The 22,470-nt window shown below is 37.6% G+C and overlaps 2 protein-coding genes across 3 annotated transcripts in view; one reads left to right on the top strand and one right to left on the bottom strand.

Moving 5' to 3' along the window:
- LOC137386114 (bifunctional arginine demethylase and lysyl-hydroxylase JMJD6-like) overlaps positions 1 to 10,998 on the top strand; it is a 27,990-nt gene extending 16,992 nt beyond the window's left edge. Inside the window, exons 6-10 of one of the 2 annotated variants that reach the window (XM_068072814.1) lie at positions 219 to 314; positions 1,376 to 1,523; positions 3,603 to 3,791; positions 9,429 to 9,598; positions 10,716 to 10,998. In XM_068072814.1, coding sequence (XP_067928915.1) covers positions 219 to 314; positions 1,376 to 1,523; positions 3,603 to 3,791; positions 9,429 to 9,598; positions 10,716 to 10,842 — 730 coding nt within the window. In that variant the 3' untranslated portion in view covers positions 10,843 to 10,998. The remainder of the gene's footprint in view (positions 1 to 218; positions 315 to 1,375; positions 1,524 to 3,602; positions 3,792 to 9,428; positions 9,599 to 10,715) is intronic. The other variant, XM_068072815.1, reaches the window with a different exon arrangement.
- Positions 10,980 to 16,911, bottom strand: LOC137386115 (protein canopy 4-like). The gene is made up of 5 exons (XM_068072816.1): positions 16,796 to 16,911; positions 16,560 to 16,683; positions 13,665 to 13,805; positions 11,451 to 11,653; positions 10,980 to 11,191 (listed from the first exon to the last, which is right to left on the bottom strand). Exons 1-5 carry the CDS (start codon positions 16,899 to 16,901, stop codon positions 11,070 to 11,072), a joined length of 696 nt encoding a protein of 231 aa, XP_067928917.1. The 5' UTR covers positions 16,902 to 16,911; the 3' UTR covers positions 10,980 to 11,069.
- Between the last annotated feature and the right edge of the window lie 5,559 nt (positions 16,912 to 22,470).

Here is a 22,470-nt window from a genome sequence, read left to right on the forward strand (position 1 = left end):
TTAAATGTCCTCAAAGCACGCTAAAAGGAATACATTTGCTCTAAAAGGACATGTGAATCTGTTCAGTGTGCATCCATTTATTTTAAAACATTTTAATATTTTATAAAAAACATCTTTCCCTTTGCCCAATATGTTTGTATGGATGTGACTCAACTGCAGATCCTTTTTTATCTGCATCTGAATCCATTTCATCTCCTGCCTGTGTTCTTTGACTGCAGATGGTTTGTGATGGGCCCTGCTCGATCAGGTACTGGTATACACATTGACCCCCTTGGAACTAGTGCATGGAACTCCCTGATCACAGGCCACAAGCGGTAAGTATTCACATGTGTTACCTGTATGTACATATAACAGGGGCTACAACTAACACGAGTGAAAGAGCAAGGTGCAAATAGCAACGGCGGCTTACAAAGTTCTCTGCAAAACTAGAATATATAAGACTTTCATTGATTGCAAGCAACTGGTCTTTTATCAAATTTTGTGCGGACAGCTTACTGGATAGAATTCATTTAGGGCTGTGCTTTCCTATGAGTAATTTCCAACACATGTCATTAATCTCAGCTGTCGTACACACCCTTTAATGCTGACCTTGTTCGAGATGTAAATGGACTATTGAATATCCCTGGATTTTCTTGCGTCACCCGATATACAGCTCAGTACAGTTGTAATTGTTTTCTATTGTTAACCTTCGTTCTTTATGTGGGTGACACTGTTGCTGAGATGATGGTTTTAGCAAACAATGGGTGGGTAGCACACCAGACACCAGATACGTTGCACTAAAACTTGGCCAAACTCAAGCAACTGACCATTTCATCTAATTCCTGTAACGCAGCCTGGTCAGCGAGCAGCCAATATGGAGGAAACATCCAGGGTGTATAGTTATCGGGATGTCGGTCATCTGACTTGTCACCGTTGTGTGCCAGTTCCCAGATGCCATAGGATTAATGGAAAATCCCTGGTTCGTTGTGTCAGAAAGAGGGCGCACGTTTCTGGTGCGTGTGAATGAACTGAAGCGTTACATAAATGCGAGGCATTGCTTGGCAGACAAGCGCAGACTGTTTCTATCTTTAAACCTTACAAGCCGAAGTAGCCTCTCATTCTCTCATTACTAGCATCTAGTTGCCAGGCTATTTATGTCACGATTGACCTTGGAATGCCCTCTAGTCCGCTCAGTAGCAATGTGCCCAAAAGTAGGTAAACAAGTATCTTTGCGGTTGTAGAAATCGCAAATTATTGTGGGTGTCGTCTAAGTGTTTACTGGAAGGGAAGCCCAATCCTGTTTACTGACCGACCGCATGCATTGTTTATCTCAATATCCCTGACGTCATGGCCGCTGTATCTGCATAATATTTGTCTGCGTGTATTTGTATGCTAGGTGGTGCCTGTTCCCTCCAGAAACACCCAAGGAGCTGCTCAAGCCTAGTCATGGAGATGCTTGGAAGCAGAAGGGCGAGGCAATCACTTGGTTCGCTTACGTGTACCCTAAAGTATCAGCACCAGACTGGCCAGAAAAGTATAAAATGGTATGGCATAAAGTGGGTGGGATGACGCTTGACTCAGTGGCAGGATGTTTCTCCGCCCCTGCTGACTCCAACTATAGCATATATTTGGGAGCAATGCAAATGATTAGGCCTGTCCAATATGTACTAGTTGGGGGTCCCATGACTCACTGAATAAATTACATGATTGAGAAATCTTTAACCAGTTAGAACCGGTTCCACTGTTTCCTGAGCTATTACTGATACGGACGCAGGGCGAGCCATGGGTGATTTCGTGTGCCAAAATGTATTTCCTCGTGAAGCCTGCTACTTGTTAAAAGAGCAAACATTGTTATCGATATGACGAGGAGGGGGCCTTTTACAAACTCTGCGAAGTTCAAGCCAAATGGCTGTGAGCACTTTTGTATCTGAAATAGAAGGGAAGGGCAAACTGACCTTATTTAGAATCTAGACATTCTAGAGGACTAGTTGATCTACCATATGGCTGATCAAGTGACTGAATATGCTGCCAGCTAGCTAAATGTATGTACAAACTGGTCAGATAATAGCTTGCATCAGCTTTTAGCTTGACTCCACATGCTCTGTATTTTCATGCTTGGAACAGTTTCGGAGTTGCTTTCACTCCAAATCATGGAAACAGTAAAATCCAAATGCATTCAATACCATTTCACTTCTCTAAATTTCGCTGTGAGGGTACTCTCATCTCTGATTCATTACAACAGTAGGGTGCGAATTTCTCAGCGGCGAGCAACTCCGAACCCGTTCGAAGCATGGAAACGGTGATAATGTGTCGGTGACTTCTAGGAACGTTTAGGTGTTTACTAGATGCTGTGTATGAAATGTTTCAAACCAGCAGTTATGTTCATACTTGCCTTTGCTATTTACTGATCACATGCTTCCTTTGGACAGTTGAAAAGTTTTAGCATTTTAATTTGAATGTCATGTGGAAAAAGCAACTGCTGGAAGTCTAACGAAATGCAAGTTTCACTGAAATGCTCATAAGGGCTGTCTACACAGGCTAATGTTTTGGTGTACTGATGTTTTGGGTTATTGATGTCTTAGGGTATCCATGTCTTGGGGTATTCATGTCTTGGGGTATTCATGTCTTGGGGTATTCATGTCTTGGGGTATTCATGTAGTGGAGTATTCACGTTGTGGGGTATTTACGTCGTGGGGTACTGATGTCTTGGGGTACTGATGTCTTGGGGTATTGATGTTTTGGGGTACTGATGTCTTGGGGTACTGATGTCTTGGGGTACTGATGTCTTGGGGTACTGATGTCGTGGAGTATTGATGTCTTGGGGTACTGATGTCTTGGGGTATTGATGTCTTGGGGTATTGATGTCTGGGTGTATTCATGTCTTGGGGTATAGATGTCAGGGGGTATAGATGTCTGGGGGTATTCATGTCTTGGGGTATAGATGTCACGGGGTATAGATGTCATGGGGTATAGATGTCTAGGGGTATTCATGTCTTGGGGTATAGATGTCATGGGGTATAGATGTCTGGGGGTATTCATGTCTTGGGGTACTGATGTTTGGCCAAAAGCAATGAGTCCATGGGTCTTTAAGGCTGCTATACAGGCCAGGCATTCATATCAATGTTTTTTTCACAATCCTTTACACAAAATAGAACCACTTTGACAGCACATTTAGAGCATTTTAACATATTTATGAAAAATAAATTAATAGTTAGCTTTCTAACATACAAATAATTATTTTAAGATATATGCAACTGATCACCAAATAAGTTCAACTCGCTTCATTCAAGCCCCACAAAATCTCTATATAGTCCATTTGACAGTATTGACCAGCCAATTAAATTACTCAAGGGTTCCTTTAGCATACTTTTTTATTTCCGTTGGTAACTGCTGTTAGTTTTCTAGAAAGAAAAAGTGCACTCATCGCTAATGGAATCAGCCAATGAGAGGCGATTGGAACAAACAAAAGTTAGTGCTGAACATATTGATCAGTGTAAAACATGGGTCTGTGTAGACTCAGTAGTAACAGCAGTTAGCGGTCGGTCAGAAAGGTGAAGTCATCAACTAAGCATGGGGAGAATGGTTAATAGGCGATGCTAAAGTCTGAAATCGTATTGTTGTAGATAGAGTGTGTGCAGGGCCCTGGGGAGACAATGTTTGTTCCTGGTGGCTGGTGGCATGTTGTTCTGAATCTAGATGATACAATAGCGGTGACACAAAACTACTGCGGTAGAGTTAACTTTCCTGTGGTCTGGAAGAAAACTGTCAAAGGACGTCCAAAGCTTTCCAAAAAGTGGCTCAGGGCTATGCAGGTGAGAACCTAGGTCAATTTGGAATTTACACTTGACTAACAAAACTTGCAGATAGTTTAGTTGGCGGCAGTTGTCACAACAATTGCAATTACAGAGTATCAGTGATAGACGAGGATTGAAACGGAGTGAGTGATATAAAAGTGTGGCGTAAGGAGACTGAACTGCTTTAGAGAGCTTCTTCAAACACTTGATGGCAATAAACATCGTTCAAATCAACATTAAGCTATTATATGCCGACTTTCAATCCGTGTAAAGCCGCCTTCATGCCCCATTGTGACTATCACGTCGACAAATATGCCTGGGTGATGTAGCATGGTTTCTAAGTAGAAATACGGTTAGGTGATGTAGCATGGTTTCTAAGTAGAAAGCGGTTGATTTACCACTGCTACATGTTTCAAAAACTATTTTAGAGCATTTTAACATGGTTATAAAAAATACATCAGCAGTTGGCTTTCTAACACGCAAATAAAAAATGCTTTAACATTTCAAAAAATATACAATTGATCACCAAATAAAAGTTCAGCTCAGTGGATTTAACGTCCACAAACTCTCTATGGTCCATTTTAAAACTACTTATGATGATTTAAGTAATGATGAAGCTACTGCTAGTAGTAAACTGAACCGATAAAACACTTGCTACAACCTGTCAGTTTTGTAGGAATTACCTACACGAAGGGCTTTAAAAACCTCTTTCAAATAACATCCAAAAAATGTATTAATCAGTTTGGTTATTTATAATGTTTCCTCGGATAAAAGGTTCGAATGGATTACCTTCAAGTCTAACAAAGAATGAGCGTGCAACTCCAACTTTCCTTTTCTTGTTACGTGACTATCCACATGTTACGTTAAAATCACCATTTTGAGTCTGATCTGTTGCTTGTTAATAGGTGTTGAGACGTTGAAAAAATTGTAAAACATGTTAACAATGTTTGTATCAGTATTACGAATATAGTCAATAGTCGAATGAATTCAGTAAATATAGGGCTACCTTAATAGCCTGAGGACTTGTTCCGGGGTTACATTAACAATATCTTCACCCACAGTAACTAGCTGTCATTCTATGGCAGCGCCAGTAGTGAAGCAATTTCTAAGATACATATGAAAGAATATAACTTTTAATATTTATAAAATCGATCAGTTTGTTAAAGACTTGCAACAAAATTCGCATTACAGTTATTTTGTATCAAAATATTTACCATGTCTTACTCTGTTGTGTTGTAGGTGCCAAATATGTGGAAATGTGATTACAAGCTCTTAAAAGCTCAAAAGCGAAAAGCCGCCGTAGATTGAATCTGTTTATTTCTCTGACGTAGTCATGACAGTTTGGTTATTGTCTTGTCACGTGATGTTCTCACGTGAATTGAAAGGCCAATAAAAAGCTTGATATAAAATTTATCATGGCATTAGTTTATGACAAACACTTCGGGTTTTACCGAAGATCCCGTATCAAATATAGATGCTCGCTACTTTACAGTTTTGTTTCGGCTTGAGCTAATCGTCAAGTCGTAATCTGATCATGTGACCCAATACTTCGCAAATAATTTTTGCAGCGCTTTTCGATTATCACAGGTGACCAACAGGCTCATCATAATTATCAGACAATGATATGTACTCTTTCGAGCTAAGGTTAAAAAGTTTAACGAATTTTTTGCGGTAAGTTATAACATATCAGTGCTAAAAGTGACAGCATTACAATGACGATAAAACAGATGCGTAAGAACAATAGACCTGGTTTTATTGAATGCGTGAAGTATATTTGTCAAAGTATTTCGACGAATGAGGTTGCATGAAAGTGTAAACAGAAACCATCCTGTAACAACTAGGTCACATTTGAGCCGTTCTGGAAAGAGAATCCAAACTACGGCGGTCTCGTGTGGCTGCGATTAACTGTTCGTTTTTTAGCCTTTAAGAGCTTTTAATCACATTCCCATATATTATGCACCTACAACACAACAGAGTAAGACATGGTGAATCTTTTGATATCAAATAACTGTAATGTGAATTTTGTTGCAAGTCAACCTTTAAGCTCTTGTAGCTGAGCTACATGAAGGCGACACGGTTGAGTTATATTTATTAGAAGTGGACTGCATTGATTTTACAAGAGCCAGTTGAGTTGCATTTATCAACATAAAAACTGCATAACTCCGACTAACTGAAGTGAAGATAACTATGTAAAAAAGACACATGCCATCTTTGTGCATAGTTAGATCAAAATGGTAGCTTGCGCTAGTAATGGTGGCCCGGTTGATTACTTCCTTATAGGAAAAATAGGTTTAACACTGATGCCTGGTCTTGTAGATACAAGCAGGTCTCTCATCCTGGATCATGTTAGCAACTTTCCATCTACGGTGAAAGCACTTAAAGTAACAAAATTTCTTTTTACCTGAATACCATTTTGAAGCTACAAGCTTGTACAGCTGAAAAAAATAGAGCAAAGAGGTTTCTTTTCACGCTCTTTCGAAGAAGTGGTGTTTTAGCGGTAACTGAAGAGACAATGGTTTCAGTACACAGAGTCTGACACAGTGTGTATATTTATGAACAGAAAAACAGATCTGTGTGTCATGAGAAACTAATGTTTCTAATGACACACTGTCAAAACTGTGTCAGCAGTAAATGTCAGCAACCATTTTTCATTTCTCGGTCAGTTAGAAGTGTCTTTTGTATCTCTCAAAAACTAATATTGCAATCTTCTTAAAACTTAGGAATTATACTAAAATCCTATACCACATAAAGTCCTCAAAATCTTATAATTTTTTGTAAACAGAAAGTACTCGAATGTACAAACAAAGTGAAACTACAAATTCAAGTTTACTTTTAGGATCTGGTGGGAAAGCATATCTCTGGCCGAGGCTTCAAAGTTTTAAGGGTTTTTATGTTGTTCCTCCTGTTCCAGCAGTGCAAGAACAACTGAGCATTCAAAACACTTGATAATTAACCCAGATTCATGTCGTCATGTGAGAGTATTTTTGTTCGGAATGTAATATTGTAGACAGAGTACTACTGCTCTGTCATTTAACAAATTCCATAATGTTGCCACAAAAACATGTATCCTGCCACATATTGACAGTGTAAGTTAGTACTCCCAGTGACAAAAGTATTAGCTCGAATTGTTCATGCCTAGAATGTTGTACATTCTCTCAATGTCGGTTTTGAGGCTAACCAAAGACAGTTGTCATTAGATTAAAGGTGTTTTCATTTACTTTTCATTTGGGAGCTATCAGTCCCTATATGACTGGGAGGTAAAGTATTCTTTCAATAAAATATTTGATTATACTAAAGGGGTTTTTCATTCTCAAATATTTCCATCACTGTTGTAATCTTAAATCTTACGTATTCCACCCAATTAAAATATGCTTCAGCAAATTTTGAAATGTCGGTAATCATTTGTATTAAAAGCTGACTATATCAGCTGATAACATCAGCTTTATTAAAAACAAAGCTTGAAGGAATTCAAAGAATGAAAAAAGCTGAAATATTATTGTGTATGTATAAAAGACATACATGTACTAGAAAAGAGTGTAGGAGGAAGCCAATGACAAGAACTTATTACGGGAGATAGAGCTACGCATCTGAACATGTTTTTCAAGCATAAGTATAATTTCAAGCTTGTGTCAGAACTTTGCAGTTGTTGCAGAGACAACAACTTATGTTGAGATTTATACCAAAATCAAATTTCGATTTAGTTTTTCTCAACGTACATGTAGCCTTCGTGAAGTTATTTTCTACCACTACCAGTTATACATTTTTTCTTATAAGTAAACAAAGGAAATAATAGAAAAAATTATTATACACCATGCTGTCTATTAAAATGTTGTGATGGTAACACCAGACAGTTTATAAGTATCAGGATAAGGCATGGTCGCCAAAGGCTTACCGAAAACCCTCTATTTGAACGCCCTGGCACTCTATTTTTCAACCGTTTCTTGATAGTGGCATTTACATGTAATTAGAGATGGCATTCAAATAAAGGGTGGCGCTGTATTTGTCAACTAGCTCATCAGACTTCTGTGATGATAAATTTAAACCTTCTACTGACAAAGCAATGTTAATGTCACCTACATGTATATTTTACACTCTCCTTCAGGCAGACACATTACTGTCATTGGCCTTAGTATTTTTGCTAAACGATTTTTCATATACGTCGAGTATCAGACCGAGTTGAACAAGGAACTTCTTTGATTAAAGATAGAATATGCCATAGTAATGGCTACTATTACGTTGTATGGTGTTTCAGAAGAGTATTCTCATCGTTCAACAAAACACTTTGAAGTTTTCATGTAAGATTGTAATTCACATTATGGACGAATCTGAGAATAATAGATATAATTTAGACCTTAGTGACTTTAAATCAGAGTGTAGTGCTGATGATTGTGACGATCGATCTTCTAAGGTACACGTCATTAAAACCATGGCAATCACTCAGCAACAACGAAAGAATCAATTGTCACTGATGTAACCGAGTCATTATTAGTACCATTTTGTGAACACTTTTCTACTATCTACCATTATTACTATTAGTACTCGCTATTATGTGTTCGAAAAGATCTAAGAATGTCAAAGTGGCAGGCAAATAGAGGTGTTATTTCTATTAAAGGGTGAGGTTTTATTTCTCAAACCTTCTATAGTCGCGGTCTATTAGAGGTGTCGTTCAAATAAAGGTGGCGTTCAAATAGAGGATTTACAGTAAATAGCAATATCTAACAGAAATCTGTCTCAATAGGAGTGCAGTCGCGGATTGATAGGTGTTAAGAAAGTGTAATTATCTAGTAAGGATAGGCAAGCTTGTATGAAGTCATCTGATACAGAAAATAATGCTCTGGCACAACTGCCAATTTTTACTGTATACCAACTAGTGGAAAGTTTATGCCATGAGTTCACCACTCCGGATTATAGCATAGCTCCGTAATTGGTTTTTAAATGGATAGACCTTGCAAGTGTCACAGTTGCTGTAAGGGTATCTGAAATTGCCACTCTCACAAATTTAAAATAGCTCACAAAATATTTGGCTGGAGTTTTACATTTTTGTTAGCAGAGTGAAGAAAAATGACCTCTAGAGTACATCAGTTTACACAAAACTGTAAACATAGGCTAACAGTCAGGGTTTTTCCATTTCCCAAATTAGTAAATAGCTGCAGTTTTATATTTTAATTTATCCTTGTCATCCTTAGCCAACATTTGTTGGGTAACGCAATGTGTCACTGTTTCGATATGTCCAAAGTCGAACATCCGCCTGTGCCTAGGAAACTGATTAATAGATGAATTAAGATGAAGATCAAATTGGAAATGGCTGCCCTGCCTTACGCAAACAGATTATTCCTTCATATAACGTTTCAATGTTCTTTCACTGGTTTTTCTATTTGAAATGCATTACTGGACAAGCATCGTTTTCGGAACATTTCTTGATGAGTAACAACATTAACCTTTCTTTAAACAGCTCAAGCATTCGTTTATTTATATCCTAGCCAACTCACCCTCTCTGACTCAACACCTGTATATTTTTGTCAACCCACCATTACTGACTCAACACCTGTATGTTTTTTCAACCTAGCATTCCTGATGAACAATCTAACATCTAACAATAACATTAGTCCTGCCTTCGTAATCATTCTAGCTCATCTCTTACTAAAATTTTTTTAGTTACGGAGATCTGACCTCAGCCATATTGCAGAATCCGTTGACTTGAATGAGGAGAATGGTTACGCTAGTTCGAGCAGCAGTTCAAGCTCAAGTTCTAGCGACAGCTCACTGGATAGTGACAGCGACAGCGTATGGAGCGACGACGAAGCGCCGCCTGCCAAACAGCGAAGGTAGTTAAACCAGAGTGTTTATCTTATTCTTTCCAAGTCTCTTTTTTTTTTAGTTTTGTCTGCAGTCATTATTGCTGATGTCATTTTCCATCCTTTTTATGCCCATTCCGTGTTGTTTGAGTAAATTGGGCGATTATGTTGTGACTGCGACCCTGGATATGAGTTGATGGCTTCAGAAACACTTGAAGATAAGTGTGTGAGCCAATGCCCAATGGACGCTAGGATTATGCAATGCCAACTCCTAGTGCTATTCCATTTTATCTCGTGAGAGCGGCTCGCGTATCTAGCTGAAGTCCAAGTCTTTATCAGCTGTCAAGGGTGTTGTGTAATGGCAAATATTGTAAAACATTGCAGCGAATCTCTCAACATTGAGGAAGTGGTGTAAGTCTTCATCTCACGTTGTTCTTATAGCCATTGACAGCCAAATCACTGATCAGTTCCAAACCAGTCTCCTACTGGTTGTCTAGTCACCTTTTATGGCACAAACCTAAAATATACCTCTTGTCATCTTATTTCGATTTTAGATTATTATGCGGTACTTTGCTATGACATTTTTGAAAAACTTGACTCTTTCCAATTGATAATCTCATACTGGCAGTAAACTACTCGTTCCTCTCAAATTCGTCTCATAGAAACGGCCGTGGCTGAACTAGATCACAAATTGATTAGCAGTTAGTTCCACATCAAGCCGAAAGTGTGTTAACAGTACATCAATTTTATTGGAAGAGGGCTGATCTATCTGCACAGTGATTTGCCTGTATGATTTTAAAAATATTTTTTTCCGGTTAACAAGCTGTCTGTTGTTGCTATATAACCGATCTTTTGCTTGCTAGGTAATGGTATGCTCTATATCTGTTTTTGTGTCGTGCATATCACATTCAGATATTCGTTGTGTTTGTCAAAAGTTTGCTACTATGAGTTTCTTATAGATCTTTTGCTTATTTTCTCTATAGTTAGGATCTAGGGCACTCACTGTAGTTAGTATTTAAAATTGCTTTGTATCTGTACTGCATTGTGAATACCTTCATTCCAAACTGCATCTGTCTGTATGGACATTCATAAATTTATTGAGATATTCTTTTCTGTGGTCATTTATATCGGATGGTGACATGTGTAGGACGTGTCCCCCTAATTGCAAGGAATGCCAGAATGAGACCAAAGGTGCCGGTGAACCTGGCAGTCCAAAGACTAGCACAGATGAAGACTACAGAAGTGTCAGCAGCTCTCCTGACAGCGCCAAGTAGACGAACACTCAGCAACTGTTTTGCACACTTATATATCTTTCGCTCAATCCTGTTTTTGTTATTTGATATTTTAGTAGCATAGAGGCCTTTGAATGTAATCATTCTCTGCGCTTCACTGCATAGCCATAAAATAAATCTCAACACAAACGAAAAGAATTTATTTCAACGATTATTACAGAAAGGAAAAATATAAACAAAACAGGTCTGAGTTGGCAAATATGTGAGTTTCACAATTCACCTTTGGCTCTTGTTGATTGGCCAATTTTAGAGGTATCTCCCTTTTCATCAGTGTCATCAGGTGGACTATTGTCTAGCCGTTCCACACCTGTCCATTTCTCATCTAAACACTCTAAAACAAACGTATGAGTGAGTTTATACTAATTATATACACATTAAAAACCAGGTGAGTGATTGCCTCTCTCAGACTTTCTACCCGCGTACTAGCCTATTCCTAGCTTTTACCCTATGTTGAGGCATGCAGATTTAGCTGTGGGTATGTAGGATTACTTCAAATTAGCAAGAAGTGCGGTACCCTGATATCTGTGCTAAATGATGGCAAAAAATCCATCATTAGTGACCTTGTTATAAAGGTCAAGCCATACGCATACCGAGATCTTTTCCCTTCAGAACAGAAATTCTGCAGAGAGAGTCTAGTAACGGTGCGGATTGGTCACTCCAATACCAGTCCTCAATGTCCTCCTCGTGTAACTCAACCATTGTATAGCACTCCCTTGTCATCTGTCCAACCTCGGCATTAGGGGCATCCCATAACTCCTCTGGTATCCCAAGGTCAACCTTCACACCCTTGTTTCTAGTAGAGTAACATAGGTATTTAAGATAATTGCTCAACTAACTGTCTGCTACGACTGGTTTCAACTTTTAATACATATTTTTATTAAATACACCTTGAAGATTAACAAAGAAAAGTCCTGCCACTTGGTAGACTAGTTGTCACTTCTACTAAGCCTGTCAATACAATGATCGACAAATTAGTTGAACAAATAAACCTGTGGATAAAATAATAGGAAATAATTCTGGTCCTCAATTAGAGTTCACCTCACATTCATTACCCTCTAGCTGAGAGATCTTGTCACAGGAATTAAAGTCGACCAAGGTTTACAGCCCACATGAAATGGGGAACTGAATAAAAGCTGCCACACCTTTCTGCACCCAATAACAGACCTGCGCGTGCATGTCTGTCAGGTACCAGAGTTATGCTCTCGTCATTCATCACATTACATTGTGATAAACGAGAGCATAACTCCAATACTATTATTAACAATAGTAAAATTTACATTAATTGACTACCATTACGCACCGAGTCAAAACCTATGCTTAGTTCACACGACAATGAATTTTTAGCACAACCTAAGACGAAAGGAAACAATAATTTCGGCTAGGTGTCGCATATTGCCGAAATCTCTCTGGCCATTTTGTTCGACTTACTGGCTCAGGCTGTGTTGACGTAAGCTATGTTATGCATGAGTGTAAACATCATTACCTTACCACAAATAATCAACCAATAGCATAAATCTAGCTTCATCTAACAGTGGTACTATAAAAGGGTATGACTAATCAATTGTATTGATTCTCTTCGCAAATGATTACCATAAATTCTGGTGTATAAATCGACTTGGCATAGAAGTAGGGGTTTTAAATTTTGGCTTAAAAATCCTGATTTTTGACATTTACTTGCCATATAAGTCAATCCCCTTCTCTGGCTCAAATCGTTTGATTAGAATGTGATGCGTAGCTAAGGAAATGGTATTTAAAAAACACCATCAGCAAAGATGCCTTTGTTTTTGGTGTCGTCGGCAATACAATACATGATTAACAAAATAACGAGAAGAGGGAATACCATTCTAGTGAAGACCACAAGGCACGAAAAACAATACTTAACCATCGCATTGGCCCGTCTCACCAATAGAACGAAACTGCCATCTCTGAAAATGGATATTTAACAGAAAAATAATACCACAAGACAGTTCTGTCATAAGTCGTGATTCATGTATAAGAAAAAGGATGGATAGATGATAGCGGATGTGTCAAATGAAATAGCGAAGTGTGGGCTTGTAGGCAGATACTACAGAAAAGCATTAAATTCGATAAAAACACGTTATTTCAGAAGAGAATCCTAGCGATAACAATATCAATGGTGAAGAATGGGATTTTGTGTTAGATTAATCTCATGTTGAGTAAGATTACTAGTATTTTACTATTTTATAAATAAATCCCTATACATCTTATGACTCATATCATGTAATTGTGATCTGCGATAGTTTTGTGAATTTTAATCTTGCTAGAATTCAAGTCATGAAAAACGTTACCACTGTATAAGTCGAGGATAGATTTTTAAGTTTGAGATTTGGTGTCAAATTTTCGACATATACACAGGAATTTACAGTATATGAAAACTTGAGACAGTATACAAACTCTGATTGTACGCAGCCTTCGAGTGTGCAAAGTCTTCGATTGTAGATATAGTCTCAGAGTCGTCAAGTGTCTTTGAGTGTACCGGGTCTCCAATTGTACATAATCCACGAGTGTACAGAGTCTTCAAGTGTACAGTGTCCGAATGTACAGAGTCTCCAAGTATTCAGAGTTTTTGAGCGTACAGAGTCTTCGAGTGTACAAAGTTTTTGAGTGTATAGAGTCTCCGAATGTACAGTCTCCTAATCTACAGAGTCTCTGATTGTACAGAGTCGCCGAGTGTACAGGGTTTGTGGATGTACTTGTATGTCACCACATCACTAAATCTCAAGCCTTGACAGTACATAACAGTAACACGATCCTAGTCAAGCCCCAATATTATGCTGACTTACTTAAGACCGTGGAGTGTGGACATGGTCTCAGACATGCCCTTGGCATAGCGCAGTGAACCGGCACGTTCTGCATGTACATTGTACTTCTTCACCTCGTCACATATATGGGGCTCATGTATGGCCTCTATTAGCTTGAGCTCCCTGCAATGCGGACAATTAACGCATACTAACAGAGAACCATGGTAAATGGTTGCACAGTTTAGTCAGCTAATAAACTACTAGAAAACCTGGAATGCACTTATGAATCTACATTAGCGTGGACAATAAAAATTTCAATTCAACAATTCTCACTCAATTTATCCATTTCAGAGAAACTCAAATACATTAAATTAGTCCATGAACATTAAAATCATCACATCGGCACTGAGTCTCTACAAGAAGTCAAGAAACCTATTTGACAACTAGAGCTTCACGATAAGGCAATTTATTCGGTGGTGATTTTTAAAGTAATCGATTTGAAAATCGCTACCATTTAAAGAGATATGCCAATTGTATAAACGATATAATCCTGTTACAGGATTATATCTACACAGTAATAGTGATTTTATCTCACACCTGATGATTTTCAGAGTAAGCAGTACTAGAGCTAAAATGTATGGGCCTTCTAGTCTTATAATAAGTTCATTCCGTGGCCTTCCACGCACACAGGCATTCATGAAATACCGGTAAATGTTTTTAATTATCACAAACACAAAACAGTTTTTTTTAAAGTTAAAATATTAACAAAGATTTACAGTCTTTTTACATAATAATATAGCAATATATCGCGAATCGTCTATTTGCAGGATCGAATCATTTGGTGATTTTTAGAAATTATGAAGCTCTAATAATAACTTCATATAATCACACTCACGTTAGATCAAACAAACTTGCATACACAAAAATCCTTGAAGAATTAGTTCGCCTTAAGGTATAAGCGATGAGGAGATAAACTCATCAATGTGGTACATATTGAAGGGTGGTCACTTGACATACTGATCAGTTTGAACTCATAAACGAGACAACTAAAACTAGTTCAGCTTTGTAACTTGTTCATAAAGGTTTTGGTGGTATTGTACGGCATTAACAATAAAAAAGATTTCGACAGAATGAAAAACAGACTGTTGTTCAACCTTTGCATTGTTTTTTGTATAAATGAATGGCAATCTTGAAGTAACTGTCATTTTAACATTCAGTCGCATGATATTAAAATGATGACAGAATCTCTGGTAAAACCACTTCACATATCTATATATATATATATATAAAATTGGGTAAAAATGAAAGTTAAAGTTAAGTTTAAAACAACTTTATTACTAATAGTTTCATATTGCCATGCAATAATCATCATCATTTATATATATATATATATATATATATAAATCTGAATCAAAGTGTTTGTTTGTCATATGTCCAGTTATAGCGTTTAAAATACGCTATAACTCAGAAATGAAAAAACCATTTCACGCTGCTGGAATTGAACTCGGAAACACCAGTTTTGCAAACAGGCGTGTTAACCAATGTGCAACTTGAGCACCTTGCCATACTATAGACTATTTGTAGACATACTTATTACATCTGCCAATTTTCAATGGCGAATAGGATTGCCAGTGTACTAGAAGAAAATATGTGTTTAGACTTCCCCAAAACGCTATAAATGGATGTACGTACATACAGTCAAACATGGATAACTCGCCCACGGATAGCTTGAACACATGGTTAACTCGAACGGTTTCTTCCGTTCCCACGTAATGATAAATTGCTATAGATAACTCGAACTCAACACTGTTAACTCGAACTGTTTGTTGCCCAACGGCTACCGAAACGGTTGTTATCGCTTTAGACAATCACTTTATTCCAAGCCATAGAGGTAAACCTCAACTTTTCGTAATTCATAAGCGTCGTTATTACCACCACTATCGGCAAAATATTTTTGTCAACGACTTTTCTAAAGGTTTGGTGAAATTTGATTTATACCAAACATCCGCTTAGCGATCGCCCTTCGGAAGCAAGGTAAAGTGAGGTAATCTTTGAATAAACTTCAAGAAAAATCGGCAAAATTGATCGTGGGTAAAACTCTCAAAAGAAAAAGATGTCTTTTCTTTTGAGCATTTTAACAACGATCAAGTTTTGCCAATGTCAATCTAAAAAACGTCCTGGCAATAACATCACCTCAAACAACAAACCAATCTCAAGTGATAGAAAAATCTCTATACTTTTTGATAAAAACGTTTTAAACTTTACATTAGAAGCATTTAATTTGAAACAAGCCATTTGTGCTTTTGATTTATATTATAGTTTGTATATGTACATGTATCTACTAATAAATAAGTAAATACATGGACTTGTGACAGTGCTCTGATAACTTGAACGCTCTGATAATTCGAACACTTTCGCTCGGTCCCGTGAAGTTCGAGTTATCCATGTTTGGCTGTATAGCATAAACCTAATTAAACTTATGCTACACACAGAAATGAACAAACACCTTCATTTTGGTTAGAATGGTAAATGTTGATTAAAAATAAATTTTCTGTGCAAAAACTTTATTGCTCGTGCAACGCCGGATTTCAATTAGTTTTTTACATAATTGTCAGTCTACAAACTAAATTGTATAACTATTGTATAACCAATTGTAGTAACTAAATCATTGCATTGCGAAAGAACCCTTAACCAATTTATCCCTGAGTATTTATAACAGCGAATACTCAAAATAATTCTTTGGACCACGTGAACTGATGCTAGAATGCTAAGTAACTACATTACCAACAATAGTTGCATGGCATAAAATTAATATTATTTTGTTTTCTCTGTTAGGGTAATTTTCATACAAAATGAGAAACAATGAAGCAGATGAACATGCCACCATGCTGAAACAGTTTGTTATCCGAGTTAATCATGGATAGATCATTTACTTACGATTTTTGATAACTAACAACCTTTTTTTGGGAATCATCAAGACCTTGACCCAGCCTTAAAACTTCTTTGTTTCTATCCAATGCAGCTAACCGATCAGTAAGTTCTTGTACAAAAATCTTGCAAACTATAAATACATGTAGAGCAATTGATGAGAACATAGAAACTGAGTGATCTCAACTATTAGCATGAGTATAATAAGTCAGTAGTTTTCACCAAGATACTCTTCCTTCTATTACCTTCACATCTTGTAGGCAATCTGTACGGTGAGGCAACATCTCCTTGTGTTAATGGAAGGCTTGAGAACAGGACCAGTGTGAATAGAAAACAAACCATCCTCCACATTTGAGACGAGGAGTCTAAAAATAAACTAAGTTTTTATTCACGCATAAAGGGGGCAACAAACTTATTGTTGTGTTAGTGGTGAGTCCACCAATTTCATTAGTTCCAAAATAAATAGTTTAGGTTTAAACTACAATCACAAAGGTTTTTGTTTTATCTAAAGTGAATAGTTTGTCTGCAATCATCCAGATTAGTCACAATAAACAAATAATCTAACATGGTGGCAGTGTAAATCATTACCCGCTCGTTAATTACGTATGGTATTTTACCACCTGGACGGCTAGATTTAGAATCTAAAGACATTGCTGGTGAATGGAAAAAATGATCCGGGGCTTTAGAGAATAATCTTCTCACTATTGATGTGACTGCAACTACTCTAGCTGCTGAAAAAAAAGAAAGTTAGCTCTATTTCGCCGCGTCGAAGGGAAAGATGTACGTAAAGTGTACAGTCAAATTGAATTCACCAAGGTAGAATATAGTGTGAATACATATATTGCAGAGGGTACAGAAAACTGGAAATTAGTCGATCTCCTGAAGAGATTCCGCGATTACTGTAATTCGAGATCTGGTAACGTAGTCTCCAGCTATGAATTCCATAACAGTTCCCAGAATGGTGAGACCGTGTGTATGTTTATCTCATGAGGCTGAGATAAGTTGGCAGAGCATTGCGACTTCGGTAATCAACGCAATTCTCTTGTGAGAAACAAACCAATTTTTTAATTAGATGACGATAAATTGATGAGAGACTGATGAGAAGCTTTCATTAGATTTTGTTATCAAGGCTATTCGAGTAGCTGAGGCAGCTAAAGTAGTGAAGTCAAGTGAAAAACTGTCCGCTGGGGTGAACGTGATTGGTCTAAAGTAGACTAAACACAAGTTGCCCATCGAATAGGCCAATATAGGCCAATGTACTGTGCGGAAAGCAAAGGAAAGAGCATTTCCCAAACAGATACCCTGCATTTGGTTTTAAGTGCTACAAATGCAATGGTAAAACCATTCAGCTGGTGTTTGTAGAGATGATCCAGCTGTATATGAGTTCTCTAAGAATGAAAATAACAGTACAAAAGAAGTTTATTTAAAAAAAAAGGGTAGATAGATATTATTGACACGGGTTCACGGTATTCCATTTTCAACGTTGGACAAGAAAGGTATAAGAGGTCTATTAAGTTTAAACTTGACACTGGTGCGGCCCGGAGTGCGTGCGGACCTAAACACATGATTGGTCAGATGAAATCGACTGATAAAAGATTATTTGGACCAAGGCGAACACCGCTGAAGTGTCTGAGAGTTATCGGTTTTTGTGTTGGCATAGGTAGACATGTTTTTTGGAAGACATCTATGTGGTTCGATAATCAGAGTACAGTGCGCACACACTGGTTCTGGGCACAAGTACTTTTTGGCCAACGAGTTTAGACTCCTTCCGTTCAAGTTTTTCGAGTATCGGGTAGCTGGTAATGCTTGGTGCAAGTACGTCTTGGCCAACGGGTTTTTCGGGTATCAGGTTGTTAATACAGGTTTTATGTCTAAAATTTCCAAACAGACATATTTTGAAGTTTACAATGCAAGTATAATTCTATCCAAATTATTTATTGTCTTTTACTATTTTCTATCGACCAGTATTCATGCTCGCAGCCTTAACCCTTTGAAGTTAGAACCAAAACTGTCGGTTTTCCAGCATTGCGTAGGGTGTATCAGAATCTCTATTGGCCAGAATTCCGGCATTCACATGGCTTTGTTTACAAAAGCCGTTTCTAACTAGCAGCGTAAGCCAATGAAATAAATTTTTGCACAAGATATTAGACCAGAAATTTCACTTCCATTTGTAACAGTTTTCAAATATTTTTACCTATTTTCTTCGTTTTAGTAACAAACTTTCTTTGAATGATGTTGTGAAAAAAATCGATACGACTCGTTTGTTGGTAGATTATAATGATTGTGATACAAATAAAGAATTTTATAGTACTATTTATAATTTGCCAGTATATGTTGAGTCATAAAATAATGATGGAAATGTGCTCAATGGATATGATGCTATTGTAAATATTTTTACGAGTTTTTTTAAAACAATACAAACTTTTATAGTTTCAGCCCGAATAATGGTAAAGTACTGTTGTTTTCTTTTTGATGACATTTGCTGTGGGTTGCCTGACTTTTTTACTAGTGTTTCACCAAATATCATTGTATTATGAGCATTTCAGATATATATAATAAGAGTTTGGAAACTTCGGATCATTGGACAGATTGCCCAGGGTTACTGACGCGCATTGATAAAAATGGTCAGGGTTCAAAGGGTTAACAGGCGGGTTATTAAACAGTGTTAGAGCGCAAAGCTCAATAGACCGAGTTTGTGTCCACTCTACCCGACGGATCGGCGTACTAAAACCCGAACTCGCAAGTCAGAACCCGAACTCGCAAGTCAAAACTCGAACCCGTAAGATCGAAATGCTCAAAACTTCTATTACCTGAGACTCAAGAGAAGATAAATCCGCGAGTTGAATGAGTTTTATTACCCGTGCCCAGCACTAGCCCACACCATACAATTTTACTCCGTTCTAGGGTTGGCAGCATATAGCCAAAATGTCGTATAGAAACCCATAGTAATTATATAATGCAAACATCTCCTGGTAAAAATCATCAATTTTTATATAGGTACTGTACATATTAAAAATTAGTATCAAAATAGTATGTTAATCTTAGTAACTATAGTTACTTACCATAACTTTAGTGTATTTAGTAGTTATGATCAGCAATAAGATGTAATGTTACAATGTAATACGACCAGTACGTACAGTAAGGATTTCTTTCTTTCAAGGCAGACGTATAACATAAACGTTGAATTTAACTTAAATGAATTTGACTGACTAAACACACATGTAAAGCTAAGTTTTAGTATGTATTATTAATTATTTTACTGAACTTACACTTTTTCATCGCTAAAGTTTTATCACCTATCGGTTTCCAGCTTTGTTTTTACTAAAACCTATAGCTGACTTCATTAAAACCTTTGTCAACCTAACTTGACAAGAAAGCCCGAACAATGCTGTTCTTGAAAATGTTCTGTTTAATACGTAATGACGTGGATTTCTGTTAGAAGACTAAAGGAAGTTGTCTGATCCCCAACCCTCTGTTTGAAGAGATTGCAAGTCCAAATTTGCTACTGGTTTTAAGGCAAAAATATTACCGTTTTTCACACGAGGAATGCTAAACTGAGAGAAATTGGCCATCGTATCTCTTTCAGGCTTTGTGAGAAGGTTTTCGGCGAACGGCACATCAGAAACTTTGTCATTTCGACGCAATAAGCACACCAACTGCCAAATTTGAATTTCGAGCAAAATCTTTTGTTAAATTCGTATGGCGAAATAGGATTCGTATGGTGAGGATAAAAACCATCGTGTTCCACTTCATAAAGCGAAAAAATCGTATAAAAGGGACATCGTAACCCGAGGGCGCACTGTAGCCCACTCTTGTGTAGAAATGCCCGAGGAGAATCTTCAGCTGATAAGGAAAAGTGCGAAGTTGAGTCGATGACCGTGAGCAAACCACTGTTTCAAGGTCTAGGAAAAGTCGCTAGAGAGTAGTGCTGGGCACAGGTAATAAAGCTGGTTGAACTCACGAGTTTATCTTCTCATAAGTCTCGGGTAATAGAAGTTTTGAGTATTTCGATTTTGCGGGTTCAGGTTTTGACTGGCCAGTTCAGGTTTTGGTACATGAATCCGTCGAGTAGAGTGAACAAAAATGCCTATTGCGCCCTGCGCGATGAGCATTGTTTAACAACCCTCCTGTTAACACTGCGAGCACGAATACCGGTCGATAGGGAAAAGCAAAAATTTATAAATAAATTTAATAGAACTATTATTGCATTGTAAATTTTAAGCATGTCTGATGTTTGGAAATTCTTGACATGAAACCCGTATCAACAAACCCGATACCCGATAAACTCGTTGGCCACAAGTACTACCAGCCACCCTACCTTTTTAATAACGAGTCCACTATTTTGATGACTATGATATTAATGACGAGTCCAACTACAAAAATAAGTGGTTCTGGTCTAAGCTAAAATCAAGAGTATTCTTGTATCTAAAGTAAATAGTTTATCTGCAATCATCCAGGTATATCAACAACAAACAAATAACCTAACACTTATATCGGAGAGATGGTGCCAAAAAACCGAAAATTCAAGAAAAAAACTTGTAAAACACCTCTAAAGCTCATTGGTAACTCAGATGTGAAAATCCAACTGCTGTGGCAGTTTATCATACATATTAAAAATGCAACCATGTTTAAAATACCGCGAGGCGGTTCAACTGCCCCTGGTAAAATTGCCACCCCCTGCCCCTCCACACCCTGCCCCCTCCTACCTCCCCTGGCTTGCAGACTGGCGGTATTAGCGGTACCGGCTTAACTAGTGCTTTGTAATGACAGACAAATTTTTTTTGAAAGCATGAGATAAAAAGCAATGGTTAGTGGAGGCTCCACTAACCATTGTTTTTTATCTCATGCTTTCAAAAAAATTTGTTCGTCATTACAAAGCACTAGATGAGTTGAAAAAAAAAATTAATACCAGTAAAAATTGGGTATCCATCTTCAATTTAAATTTCTTTAGTAGCAGTTTGCTAAAAAAATTTCAAATTACTGTGCCTGCCCCAGTTGTTACCATCCAGGTTATATCACTATTGCTGCATTCACAAAGCCTATAACTGACTCATTCTTTTTTTCTAAGAAACATGTTTGAATATTGTATATTGAATAAAAGAAAAGATTATCATCTTTTTAAAAACCTGCAAACGTGAGCACAGCCTAATCTTTAAAATACTTGCAATGTTATTTAATTATGTGGTGAAGTGTTGTTTTATACATGTAACTTTACGTAAGGCTGTCATGCTAACTAAGTGCTGCTAACCTTGACCTGTGGAGACATGCACATGGGACATGATCTAGCGAGCATGTTTCTTTAGTATTATACACGTTTTGGCTGTGAACTAATTGGATTATTGAGAGTGCAATAAAATAATAACGACGAGTTAGCTGATTGCTTATGTATATTAAAGTGCCAACAGTTTAACCACAAGCTATTTCGGCAATAAAAATGGCGACACTGAAGTTATCGGATGTAATTTCAAGATATGAGGATTCACAAACGAGTGGAGATTTTGCTGACTGGCTAGAGAAAGTTGAACTGGTAGCAAAGATACAGAAAATCGACATTTTGACAGCATTCTTGCCTTTGTTTCTGAATGGGCCAGCATTTGCTGTTTATAAGCAGCTGGGAGATGAAACTAAAAATGATTACGCGAAGTTGAAGCCTGCGATGCTCCAGGCGTTTGGTGTCAACTGCTATGCTGCTTACGACCAGCTTCAGAGACGCGTCCTACAAGAAGGGGAGACGGTAGATGTATATCTATCTGATTTAAGAAAGCTGGTTAATCTAATTGGACAGAATGACGCTGACCCCTTGCTGAAATGTGCATTTATGACTGGCCTTCCATTGGACATATCTGTTCAACTGAAATCGATGGCTTCGGTAGAAACCCTGGAGTTGACTGATTTGGTCGCACGCGCCAGACTGATGTTG

The sequence above is a fragment of the Watersipora subatra genome, chromosome 1 (assembly GCF_963576615.1).
Source record: "Watersipora subatra chromosome 1, tzWatSuba1.1, whole genome shotgun sequence".
NCBI lineage: Eukaryota > Metazoa > Bryozoa > Gymnolaemata > Cheilostomatida > Watersiporidae > Watersipora > Watersipora subatra.